This window comes from Pezoporus flaviventris, unplaced genomic scaffold (assembly GCF_033815535.1).
Source record: "Pezoporus flaviventris isolate CSIRO_AGI_PZ_B2104156 unplaced genomic scaffold, CSIRO_AGI_Pfla_v1 ptg000031l, whole genome shotgun sequence".
NCBI classification, from domain to species: domain Eukaryota; kingdom Metazoa; phylum Chordata; class Aves; order Psittaciformes; family Psittacidae; genus Pezoporus; species Pezoporus flaviventris.
The window spans coordinates 63,458,195-63,471,766 of record NW_026892579.1 but is presented as its reverse complement, the minus strand read 5'-3'; the positions used below and the strand labels follow the sequence as shown (position 1 = coordinate 63,471,766).

Here is a 13,572-nt window from a genome sequence, read left to right as displayed (position 1 = left end):
CAATGGGTAGAAGGGCTTGGATCCATCATACATAACTTTAGAGCTAACAATGTCAGTCCAATGACATGTCTCAAGAAACAGTAAGTTACTTTCTTTCTCCTTTATTTTTCTGTCCTTATATTCTCCTTTTTCAAACTTAAACCAAATATTACGTTGTTTTTCATAGGTCAACATTTGCAATCACAAAACGATGTAGTAAAGAAAATTATGTTAAATTAGTTTAATTTATCTTTCCTTGTGACCAAAAGAGATCTCAAGTCTATATCTGGCACCTGTCCTTGAGAAGATAGAAGATAATTTATGACAGTTCATTTGATTTATGGATATTATATGCATTAATTATAATCTGGTTTGTTCTTTCATTGATGCATACGCAAAGAAAACCCCATGAGTCTCTAGTCTTCTCATTTGTACTCATTGACATACTGATTCTTTTGGGCTGCTTTTTGCTTTTGCACTGCCTCGAGCACTAAAGGGTTACAGAAAAAGGTTTTTATTACAGAACAATTACTTGTTTGTACTTATTTCCCAGACATGTCTATAATCTGAAGCTAAATACAAGTACCTAGAGCCCAACTTTAATAAATACCTGAGAAACATTTCATTCTTTGTTTCAGCTGGATGAAGCTGGCCTTTCTAACAAACACAAATGGGAAAATTCCAGTTCGGAGGTAAGCATAATTGGGAGTTCCAGTTTTTATCAGGTACTGGTTGTATAATCTTAATAAAATTCTGTGGGTTAATAATGAAATGTAATATTAATTCTATTACTAGTACATATGTAAAAATAAGTACAGAACTAGACATACTTAGCTGAGTTCTGTACCTCCTTGGTAAACTAGGTCGGATTTCTTATCAGCCTGGTAATTTCTTAGTCCATTGTAATGAAGATTTGAGTGCTTGTAATTGTTTTCAAAGTCACTTAGAGCATCAGTCTTCTCAGCTTAGAGCTCTTCAAACTCCAGGATGGGTTACTTAGTGAAAGAACCATAAAAGCTTGCAGGCCAGTTTAAGAGAGGACAAAAAGGTAGTTCCTTGTGAAGGAGGCAGATACAGCTCTGCCAAAAATACTTCTGCTTTTTTAGGAACCCCTAGGTTGACATTTTGTTTTCTCCACATGTTAAGTGAATTGTTGGGTTAGTCATTGTCAGTAACAGAAAAGCTAGAACAGTGTATTTCTGAACAGCCATTACCTCTTACAAGTTACTGATTTTCAGCCCTCTCTGGCTAGGCAGTAATTCTACCCCCTCCTGCTCTAGAAATTATTTCTTGCTGATACGTTGAGCTTCTTTCCCCGTCATGCACTGTGTGATAACCACACTTTTGGGACATGCTGCTTTTCATAAATTAAAACTCACAGAAGGGAGCAAGAAGGAGACTTTGTAAGATAAGCCTCAGAACATGTTTTTTTTTCCTATGAGAGAAGATCTTGCACCTGCAGAATCTGCAGAAGGACAAAGGGCCAGCCATACTGCCTTCCAGGACCCTTCAGTTTTGTGACTGAAGTGACACCATGCCAGTGTTACGGCTGCTTCAGTGTGTTAATCTTTCGGCTTTCACATAGCCAAGCCCCTGCTTATTTCTCAAACTACTCTGCCATGAGGCATCTTCTGTGCAGAAGTCCCACGAGGAATGTCAGCTGAAGGGTAACGATGAGGGAGCAATACTACACAGGCAAATTCATTTTCAAGACTTTAGAGCTTTAGGGCAATGTTTGAACATAGAGTTTTGTTCCTCAGTATGAATTTATAGTTCACTAACTCATCTGAAGCTGTTACTGCATTGAAGTATTTTATCTCACATTTAGCAAGCCATAAATTCTCTCTGTCGTAATACAGCACACTGGCTTATGTATGCAGACAAGCCTAAAGACAGTCCAGTCCACTGCTCCCAGTGTATTAAATCTTTAAACTCAGATTTGAACTATTTCCAGCTTAATTTATTGCAAAAGTCGTTTGCTTATAAATTTGTAAGGGATCTACAATTCCATGCTGTGCAGAGGGCAGTTGGATCTTCTTTACATCTGGATGATCCAGGGAATGTGCTATGTTGGTGTGGGTGGAATGTGGCTGCTTTGGGGGGCTCATCTGGGAAGCAGGTGAATCAGAGTTCTGATGGAGGATGTGAAGATCATGAGATTGGCCTGATCCAGTAACAGCTAGTTACCACGGGATGGAACATGGGTACCCAGGGGTCTCAGCACTGGGCAGCCTGGGATGTGGGAGACTTCATTGCTTCCCTCCTCCTCACATGAATACTTAGTGCAAAGAATGGGGAAGATAAAAGAGGGAACAGAGGGAGGTAGATGCATAAGGAGATGGATATGTGTGTGAGGAAGGCAAGCCAGGAAGCTCTGGGAAGTGTGGGCAGAAGGGCTTTGCAAGGGGCACCAAGTTTCACGTTGTTTACCCAGGCCTTCCCTCAGTAACTGTCCACTGGTTTACACCACTGATGTTCCATTTCAGCTGATCTCCAGATTGCTATGGGCAGCCCTTCCATCTCACTGCTTCTAAACACAATGTTGTTAGTCCTGCTTTGTCAAACCTCCATCTCCCTGGCTGCTTAGAGACTCCTGCAGCAATTGTAGCTCTGGGAATACAAACAGGAAGGCTATCTCAGAATGAGAATGGCCAGCAGATCTGTTAAGCTGCAGAAATGTGTATCACAAGATCACCTGTACTGTTTTTACACAGAAGTGTAGTAAAACACTGAAGGGAAAAAAAGATCTTGCATGGGAAATCAAAGCTCCTTGCATTTCTTTTCAGGTTTAAGACAGCTTTTTTGCAGCCATAGGGATGATGAGCGTCAAGAAGGTGAAAGTGGTCAATGGCATCAATAGTCCAGACTCCTTGTTAGTACAGCTGGGGGTTGCAGAGTCATGAAGATTCTTCTCAACTGCTTTTGGTTTTTAACATACTCTTGGGCACTATCTATTACTGTCAACCTACTCTGTTCGGGAAGGAAGAAATTGTGGTAGTTAATAGTGCAAAAGCCTTATGAGAGCAGCAGTTTTGTCTTCTGGGCTTTAATAAATCTTAGCAGAGTCTAGAACTACATCTACAGATCTTATCAGGACAGGGCATTAGTAAGATACTGTGTATTTTCAGATGTTAACACTACTGTAAATGATAACTTAAAAGGCCAGCATTTGTTAAAGAGAATTCTACTTTGTTTCTGCAGCTTTCTGTTGGCAGAAAATGGATTTTCTACATATCCAAGGGGCACCTGTTCAGCTGAAGCCTGTTCAGCAGTTCTGCTCAATCCGTGCTTGTCCCTTTATAACTACATTTAAAAGGATTTAAGCTAATTTAGCATCTATGAAAATATATATAAGAAAGAAAAAAGCTAAACTCTGATAAATGAGGCTTAAATCTGTTTTACAGTGGTTTAGTAAAGTTAATTTGAAATAACACTTTTTTTAGTAAATATGTTTTGTATTGATTACTCCAGAGTGCCAGGAAGGAGCCTGTGTCAGTGCTTGGACAGTGGTTGGAAATGATAGTCTTAGGTAATTTCTTGTACAGAGTAGGCAGTGGTACTTTCAGTTCTAGCCAAACTGCTAAAATCAGTGGAATGACGATCAGAGATGGATTTGAACAAGTTATGTGATGGTGTGATTTTTGAAGTGATGGTTCAGTGTGAAGGTCTGAAGTAACCAAGTCATTGAACCCATCAACAAGCATGACAGGTTCATCCCCCTCAGTCCCTGATTTGGGAAGTGTTTTAAATATTTCTAATGAAGTACACTGACATATTGCCATAAAAAGCCCCAGACCTTTGTAGAGCATGAGCAAACACCTGCAGGTATCTGTCAACCAGTAACTTGCCTGCATCTGAAGTAGCCTAATTTTCTTCCAGGGCACACAACAAGGTGAATGTAAATCTGCTAGGATGAAGTCTGTTCTGATAGAGGAAAAATGAGTTTTATTTACAATATCCTTAGCAAAATGAAAGTGTCATGCTGTATTTTTACAATCTTTTTTGATTCATGCAATCTTCTCTATGCTGCTGCTCTCATTACAAGTTACTGCTATGTTTGCTGTCATCTTTGGTGAAATAAAAACCAGTTTGGCATCAAAAATAGGTTCCTTGCAGCCATGGAATCTTGGCTCACAGTTTCTGACAAATTGCTTCCGCCAATATTACACATTTTACATGACGTTTATTATTGGGGTACAATTCATTAGAACAGGCATAATTTTTTACAGGGCTGGAGATTGGTTGTAAATTATAGAGAAACATTAATGTGTGTTTAGAATGAGTAAAAAAAGAGACGGCTGAGACTTCTGTAAGAAACTAGTGCCTGAAGTGAAACGCAGTCTGTTTGAATGAAAACATCTTGGTTCTTATCAGCTTTGGAAAATCAAATAACTTGTTTAGGCGACTAAATAGGGATCTAGAAGTCAAATTGTTGTAAGAAAAAAAGGAAAAAGGGCAAGATTTTTTAAAACATTATTTTATCATTTAATCTTTCACTTCCTGATCTGAATTTTATTAGTATGAAAATACTTACGTAGGTGGTTTAGAGTATTTTGGAGAATAAACCAACTGTGACTTGCTATGGCAACAAATAACAGCAACAGTTTGTTTCACATCTTTCACCACCTGAGATTGGTTATTATGTGGAAGATTATCATTAAGTGAGATAAACATTTGCTGGAGGTTTTTGTTCAAGAGCAACGTATTCTAATCAGGCATCTATAGAGTCCCAATGTACAGGTTTTGTTGGCAGTAGAAATAAATGGTGGATACAGACTTCAATTTTTCTCTCCAGATTGGGACACTGCAATGTCCATGGGACATGTCATTCTAGCTTAGAACCTGATCAAAAGTAAGAGCTGTCAAGTTTGGATCTGCTTTTCCACATTTAGAGGTTATTCAAACTCCTCAAATGGAAACAGAAGTAGACCAAACACTTTCACATTAATCAAACTTTAGTTGAATTTATTTAATTTCAATTGAAACCAGTTTGTTAGCCACATGCATGGTGGAATCACCCCTGTTTTGCAGAAGGAAGAGGGGATATGCATAATGCCTGTCAGGTAAGGCAGCGTTCCAAGGGGACAATGAGCCCTGCAGTGGGTGAGGGAGCAGGGAGTAAGGTTTGGCATGCAGCTGGGGGCTCTTGCCAGCAGTGACTGCTTGAAAAGGGAAGAGGGAGGAAGCTGCCACTGGAATGGTTAATGCCTTCCTTATGGGTGACCTGGGAGGCACAGGTTAATGCTTGGGAAGGAAGTCGCCACAACCAGGAATGGATGGAGATGTGAGTCTCCTCACTTACAGAATCTGCTACTTTTTAAGCACAATCATTTATCTCTGCATAGATATTAGAAGAGCCAGCAGAAGAATGCTTTGCATGGATCTGTATCCAAGCGTGTTAGGGGAAAAAATAACCTCTTTTGTTCTGTTTGCAGTTCATTATTTTGATACATTTTCTAATGGATGGCTTGCGGGCATCCATTCACAGTGCTGCTCTGTGAAGCTTAGAGCACTTTTTCAACAGCACTATTACTTGGAAGATGCTTACATTCATCAGCTGAAGCCAGAGGAAAATGGCTTGTTGGCAGTGAAAGCAAGAGAGTACAGATTGCTTAAAAGTGACTAATGTTTCTCTCTTTTCTTTTTTTTTTCTCCATTCTTTTTTGTTTCAGCATTACCAGAACCTTTGCATCAGGTAAAACGGAAAAAGTGATCTTCCAGGCACTTAAGGAATTGGGTCTTCCCAGTGGAAAGGTATCTAGTGGTTTTGAATAACTTTTTGCTATACTAAGTTGCTGAATCATTCACATCTATAGCTGTGATCTAAGTCATTTGCTTCACATAAAAACGTGCCTGTTGTTCATGAGTAACTTCCTAATTACTGTAGGTGGTTTACTAAAGCTGAACTGTAATTAAATCTGTAGGATAGAGTGGTTCTGAAACCTCTTAGAGGAGGCTTTCCTGTTTTTCTGTAATAGGCTACTTTTCAGTCATTTCTTAATGTTCCTTGGCTTCAGCATCCTGAAGTTTGTACATTAAAATGTACGTTATTTTGGACTTTCGGGGTTTTTTTAAGCTTCAGAAGGAAAAGGCAGTTTTTCAGTTCTGTGTTACTGTAAGGTCAGAAGATAAGCACAAATAGATCTATGAGAAAGATGAATTAAGAACTGTTTTCAGAAAATAGAAAAGAAACTAATCTTAAACTAGTAGCTCTTTACCTACTAGTATAATAGGTAAAGAGCTAAACCAACTCTTGGTTGGTTTTTCTTGATGTGCTCTTGGCAAAAGGCCATACAAGCTCTCCTTTGCTGGGTAACTGTACCTTTGCATTTTGTTGCAGAATGATGAAATTGAGCCTGCAGCATTTACTTACGAGAAATTTTATGAGCTCACCCAAAAGATATGTCCCCGCACTGACATAGAGGACCTCTTCAAGAAGATGTAAGCTCAAATTTAATATTATCTTGCTTTGAACTCATTTTGCTGCATTTTTAGTCTGTAACTAATAGAGACAGAAACTGTAAAGATTGTCTAACCTTGAATCCTAGTAGCATCAGCGATACTTTAAGACAAACTCAAGTCTATGTTTTTCCTCTTCCTTCCCTCTCAGATTGTTAATGTAAAAGTTCACTCTGTATTTTAGAGCAACTTTTACATGAGTTAGAGGAAGCACCTGGAACTTCTTTATTTTTTTGCATTGGCTTTACTAACTACTGTAGTTTTAACTTGCTCCTTTAGGTGATTAACGCAGTATGTGAACTAATGAAATTAAATAAGAAATGTGAAGTGTAAGAAGTTTCCTCACTCAATTTATTCTCAGCTGGAGGACTTACATGTTGTTTTATAAAGTAATGTTTGTTAAGCTGTAGGAAGTATGGGAGATAAACTGTGCCAAGCATAGACAGTTAGTATGTTTTCTGTGACTGTTCATTTTGAGATTGTAGAGCTACTTCAGGTAGAAAAGTAGGTGGTTTTAAAAGTATCAACAATGTCAACATGTAAATCATACCTACTGTAGCATCCTATATGAAAACTTACATTCTCTAATGAATTTCTTTTCAGCAATGGAGACAAAACTGATTATTTAACGGTAGACCAATTAGTGAGCTTTCTAAATGAAGTAAGCTTTTTCATACATTAACTACCATACAAGTCTGTCTGCAGTGGCTTGCTTCTTCCAACCTTTCCATCGCATGAATCATGCCATTATTTGCTGTGCTTTTGATCCGCTGATCTTTCCATTATGGTAACATCCAGGTGCAAAAATCAGCTTCGGCCTAGTCCGCTGTGCTTTCTGCATGTTGGCTTTGCAGATTGCTTCTGTTGATTACTTGCTGTTGTGTTATGTTGTGTGTTGTGTATGTTGTATATGTTTTAAAAGTTACATTCAATGCAGTTTCAACTAAAATACACCCAGTATTTATTATAAGCAATTACTTTACCTGTAGGCCACAGCTAAATAAAATATATTTCCTAGTCCTTCTGAATAACAGAAACAATGAAATAGGGTTTTATAAACAGTGGTTTGATTCTTCTCAACAGTATTGTTTCAGTCTATTACAAAGCTAAGTGTGAAGAGGATATTTTAAGAGCTTGTATATGACTTTTAACATCCTATATGTGCAGAATAAGAGGAAATATTTTTATTGCTGTATTTCCAGAATGCAGTTGTCGGCAAGACTATTTGATATTTCTTAATAACATCAGGAGCGTGCAAAGTAGTTCAATAGTGTGGGGCTGGGGTGTTTTTTTCCTATCCTTAAAGCACAGTAAGTTATAGGAGACTCATGCAGAGTTGCAACAATAAATGCACTATGTAGATCTAACAAGAACATTCGCATGGGAAATAGGCACGTTTGACTTGGATTTGTACCAGTAGATTCTTGTCCTCTGGACCATGGATAGCTGTTTTACCTCTTCATGATCTTTTAGGATGCATTACCAAAAAATCTCTCCATCTGAAATTATTTTACTAGTTATAAATCTATTTTATGTATTTCATATGAATTAATAAAATTACATATATATGTTTTTTTTAAAATATCTGATGATGCTATATGAAAATTAAGCAGTAAGTTCCCTATATGTCAAACTTACAATATAATTTTCTTTTTCAGTAGGGTTTGCATGCCTTACTCTTCACCAAAACTGAATTACATATAGAAAGAATATTCAAAAAGAAAAGACAGTGAGAAGATGAACAGCTTCAGGACTAATGGTTACATACTTGGGGCCTTATTTCCTATTCTTCTAGTTCTCTCTATTAGCAAATTGGAGCACATGCTTAATCTTACTACTGTGAGATGTTCTTTTGTCGCAGTGGCTCGATGTTTGCAGGACTGGGGTCGTAGCTAAGGCATGTCATTTTGCTTCTGCATTGAAGAGAGAAGGGGTAACATTTTGATCTAAATTAACTATTCCCTTAAAGTACCTTAACTCCCAATTCACTTGTGGTGATAGATACACTTCATTGCTTGAAGCACACAGCCCTGTCCCAACACTGAACCGTACCACCTTCTGATCATTTTTTTAGTGGTAATCCTCATTTTTCGGTAAACTCCTATTTATCATTATTTTTAAAGTGATCACTATAATTACTTTGAAGTGTGCTTCTTTGAAAGCCAAACTGCTTCAGGAGAGCTGCCAGCCCTTGTAAGAGCTTCCTGGCTACCTCCAGGGACTGGTTAAAAAGTTAAAACTCTATCATGCTTTCAGGTTTGTATTGGTTGAGCAGTTCTTTTTACAGAACTAGAAGTCTTATTTCATGGGCAATATTTGAGAAAGCTGCATCTTGTTAGCTACACTGTTATCAACACCACACATCTTGCAATTAGAAATATTATAGTTGACCTTTTAGTTGGTGACCAAAGCTGGGAAAAAATTAGTGAAGTGGCTTTACAGAATAGGACATTCCTTCTGATGGCTGAAACTAATGCCTTTGGCTCTGTGCTGGAAGTCTTCTGGTCTCCAAATAGAGTTTAAAGTTTCAGTCATGTTTTGAAAGACGCTAAATGACCTAGAAATCTCCCTTCTGAAGTGATCATTTTGGTCCCCTTGACAGCTGGCCAGCACTGCAATTAGCAGTGGTGTTTAATGCTGGAAAAAATAAAAAGATGATTATCATTATATAGGAGAGGGGAGTTACTTGGCAGAGTCTTTAACCTAAATAAATTTGGATTCAGTAACCTCTGAGGCATGCCGCAGAAGCTCTAAGTGTTACGGGTTTCTAAGGGAGCATGAGGATACGTTACTGGGTTTGAGTGGAGGGTGAGCTGCTTTCCTGGAGTTTTACCAAACTGCTGTCTCTATGTGACTTTCAAATGCTGCTGCCTGACAGCTGATTTAATGGCGTATCAGTATTAAAACGTTGGGGCAGTTTTTAGAAATTGAATTATCGTCAAGCACAAAGCATTTTGTCTGGGTCATGGGTTTTTAAAGTCAAATTTTGAAAACAGAAAATGAGGCAGAGAAAGAACTGAAATCACTGCTACTGAGTTTGTTCCTGCAAACTGTCAAATGGAATTTCAGTAGACTGACCAGGACTCATCCTTTCTTCTGGGAAGAAGGTAGGAAGGGATCCCTTTCTATCCAACTCTTTCACACTTTCTTGCTCTTCCTTCCTCTTTCCCACTCGCTTCCTCTTTCTGTCTCCCTCTGTTACTCATATCCACAAAAGGACACTTTTCTTACCACTGCTTAAGACAAATTCAAGGGGCACGATTGGTGTCATCATGTAAACAGCTACTGTGTATCTCACTTTGTATCTGCTCAAAGAGGAGTCTGGAGGCCAAGTTGGAGAGGCTAAATGGTCTTTGTCTCTTTGCAGAACCATACAGGCATTCCCTCTCCCCATGCTTTTAGATGGGTCACCTTCATATGGTTGAGAATGCCTACTGTAAGGGTGTCCTGGTTAATATGGTAAATGGCAGCTTTCTAATACCTGAATGAGCCTACAAGTTTACTGGAGAGGTACTCTTCATCACGGACAAGGGTTCATAGGACAAGGGGTGATGGGTTTAAACTTAAACAGGGGAAATTCAGGTTAGATATAAAGAAGAAGTTCTTTACTGTGAGGGTGGTGAGGCACTGGAACAGGTTGCCCAGGGAAGTGATAGATGCCCCATCCCTGGCAGTGTCCAAGGCCAGGTTGGACAGAACCTTTTGCGGCATGGTCTAGTGTGAGGTGTCCCTGCCCATGGCAGGAGGGTTGGAACTGGATGATCTTAAGGCCTTTTTCAACCCTAACAATTGTATGATTCTATGAAACGCAAATTGTTGGACACACACTATCAGTCCGGGAGTATGTTGTCTTTCTAGATGAAACTTTATGCTTTTAGTTTTGGTCAGCTTTTGTCTTACAACTTTCCTGTGCCAACAAGCTCAGTAGTTTAGAACATTTTGCCAAGACACACTAGTAAGCAGTCTTCCTTTTTTTTAAACTTCATCAGTTATCAATTTTGCTTTAATTTTTAAACTAAGTAAATGGCAAGACCTGCTTTTGTTTAAATGGAAGACTGATCATGAGTGATGAACATTGCGACAAGAAGAACATTTGGCTCTTGGCTCCTTTGATAACTCTGGGGCTCTTTCTGAAGAGGAGAATTTTTGCTTTATCCCATTTATTTTCTTCTGTTTGCCTATGACTAACTGTAGAAGAAAGTGAGTGGGGAAGAGTACTTTTCTTAAGAACCTTCTCTACTATTTCTTCCAGTTTTTTGAAGTGGTGTATTGTCACTAATGGTATAAAGCTTGTCATTTGTCACAATAGACTGTTCTGTTGCATGCCAGTGTTGTGTTGTTGTTGTGTGCTGCTTAGCAAGTGATGTCCTGCATTCATCTGCTCTCATATCATATTTCATCTGAGTTTTACTTAGATATCCAGACAGATGATCTGTAGTGAATGAAACTGCTGTATTTTAGATGCTGTACACTGTCAGTAGCATTACTCAAAAGATCCCTCCTTAAATGCATGAATAAATTGGCATTGGTTGTAATTTCTTGGAATTAATTAGGCACCAGTATGTTGATTGTAAGAAAAGAGATCAGGTGCTAATTTTTGATTGGATATTGCTTTTTTCTTCATGGAAAAAATGTCAAAAAGTTTACACATGAGGAATTACAGCAAATGCTGATAGTGCTGTGCCAAGCCATATTGACACCATCCTGTCCACTCCAAATTACTGATCACCAATATGGGGTTGGCTTGTTACATTTCTGAATTCTGCTTAAACTAAAGCTTGAAAACTGTGCACCTACTGGGGGAAAAGAGTGTTTTCACAGTCATATTTACTTCTGTATTTTATTGCATCGGCTTTTCCATGCCACTCCTCTGTTCAATTCCAGTTTTAGTTTTCTTTTAATGGAGAATCAGGCACACAGTGTGCAGCTCTAACCCAGCATGGAGAAAACCAAAAGTTACACAGCACCCTATTAGTGAAAACTTAAAACCTCTGAGGTTTCGTAGTGTATTAGAAATCCCTGCTAAACTGAATCTAAATATTACATGTATTATGAAATCCTAATACTGAAAATGCTAATGAATTGACGAGGTGATCCTTTGAAGCTCTTTTAAGTGGTACATATTAAGTTTAAGAACCTGCGCTGGGTTTTGAGTAGTTAATAACACTGTGTGTTTCCAGATTCACAAATAGCCATCTGTAGTTGCCTATTTCTAAACTCAGGTTTCCAATTCTGTATTTACAGTACAGCTTTAATTTACTTCTGATTTCTACTTCAGCTGTAGATACTGATGTAGAGAAGCATTTTTGCCAAGGTGGTTACAGTGCCATCGGTCAAGTCTGTCAGTTCACATGGCCTTACACAACAGATTAGGAAGAGGGAGGATTGACAGAGAGGAGTCATTTAGCCATGTATTTTCAACATCTCATTGGCACGTATAGCACGTGCAGTCATTATTTGCATGAACAAGCAAGAGTAAGAGCAGTATACGATTGCACTGGATTGTTCTTTGGCAATATATTTATCCTTAAATTTCTTAGGCTTCCTATGAAAGATAAGGTTCATTTTCTGTCTAAAGCTGAAGCTACTGTTGAATAGCATGTAAGTTTTAGGGCTTTTTCCTTTTTTTTTTTCTTTTTTTTTTTTTCTTTTTAAATGTCCACTTCTTTCTTTGTCATCTGCAGTAATGAAATGCTCTTGGATGATAGCTATGCACTATATTGTTTTGCTGAATTCCATTGTTTTCTAACCTTAGCATCAGCGAGATCCTCGGCTCAATGAAATTTTATTCCCCTTTTATGACACAAAAAGAGCAATGCAGATAATTGAGACATATGAGCCAGATGAAGACTTGAAGAGTAAAGGTAAATGGGGGAGGGAATTCAGTATTCACTGGGTTTAGGCGCTTGGGGAATTCATTCTGAAGCATCCGAACATTTCAAACGGAGCTTGCAGTCCTTGTTATCAGGGGTAAGCACTTGTGTGGCCGCCACTGAACTAAATCAGGAAACAGACCTGCAGAGAAATATCCCCCCTCGAAGTTAGTGACTTATTATGGGATTATTTCCCTGATCCAGGTTACACTGTGGCTACAGACAGCCATCCTCGTATGAAACGGGAGAGGCTAAGGGTTGTGTCAATAGGGAACAGCATGCAAACTCCTTCTAGCAACAAGGCAATGTGCATGTGGCTATGGCCAAAGTCTCAGAGAGGCTGCAAAGCTGTACAGATACTGTGTGAAGATACAAAATAAATTACAATTACCATGTGCACCATAGGATGTGCATCAACCTTACAATGTAATCTGTACCAAGCTTGAGGGCAGCAGTGTAGCTTAGAGCAGAGTATTTTATGTGAGTGCACTGAAAAATGAGTTGAGCAAGAAGCTTGCAGGAAGTGTTTGCAAGCCATTCTTGGAGCGTTCATGTCCTGAGCTGCTATGAGTTTTGGAGGTGTCAGTGGTTGAACTTGGCTCCCAGTTCTTACCCATTCTGCTGAAATAGCAGCTCCTCTCTGCTCAGGAACACTACAAAAGCAAGTTTTTCCTCCTAGCCAATGGAAGTCAATTTAAAAAGGGTGGGCTGTTGAGTTCTGTTAAGTTGCTGAAGTCTCAGCTGTTGTTTCTGACTTTTTCCCACTAGATGATGGACTAAAAGTACAAATGATCCAAGATATTTTGTGCACTGTGTTGAAGTTCTCGGTGATCCACAAAATAAGAACATTCCTATTGCTAAAAATGCCATTTTGCCTCCCTTTTCTCTCCCTTCTTCCGAAACTGAGAATCAGCTGAGAGGATTGGAATAAGACGTTCCAGAGCAGTTCACCTCTGGCTGACACCAAGCACGGAAAATTTAAGCTTCAGTAGAGGATTTCCTCAGGAAGTTAGGAGCAGAATGAAAAGTGGGATTACTGCAGTTCTCTGTGTAAGAGAAAAGAAGTCTTAAACAGAATAAAGCCAGGACTGCTGCAGCCTGTGCCTTAACAATACCTGAGTGTTCATACATGACTTTAGGGAAAGCAATCTCCAAATTAGTGCCAGATAACCACTCACTGCCGTGACTCTTTGTGAGTAACACCTTCTTCACTACGCCAGATCATTCTTCAGTCTCTTGGCCACTTTAAAACTGATACTAC

At 38.8% G+C, this 13,572-nt stretch overlaps 1 protein-coding gene across 10 annotated transcripts in view; it reads left to right on the top strand.

Moving 5' to 3' along the window:
• The window catches only part of PLCB4 (phospholipase C beta 4), a 198,837-nt gene that overhangs the window by 124,509 nt on the left and 60,756 nt on the right, over positions 1–13,572 (top strand). For all 10 annotated transcript variants that reach the window (XM_061461558.1, XM_061461559.1, XM_061461561.1 and 7 more), the window contains 6 exons: positions 1–80; positions 618–671; positions 5,652–5,733; positions 6,320–6,420; positions 7,042–7,099; positions 12,194–12,302. In XM_061461558.1, coding sequence (XP_061317542.1) covers positions 1–80; positions 618–671; positions 5,652–5,733; positions 6,320–6,420; positions 7,042–7,099; positions 12,194–12,302 — 484 coding nt within the window. The remainder of the gene's footprint in view (positions 81–617; positions 672–5,651; positions 5,734–6,319; positions 6,421–7,041; positions 7,100–12,193; positions 12,303–13,572) is intronic.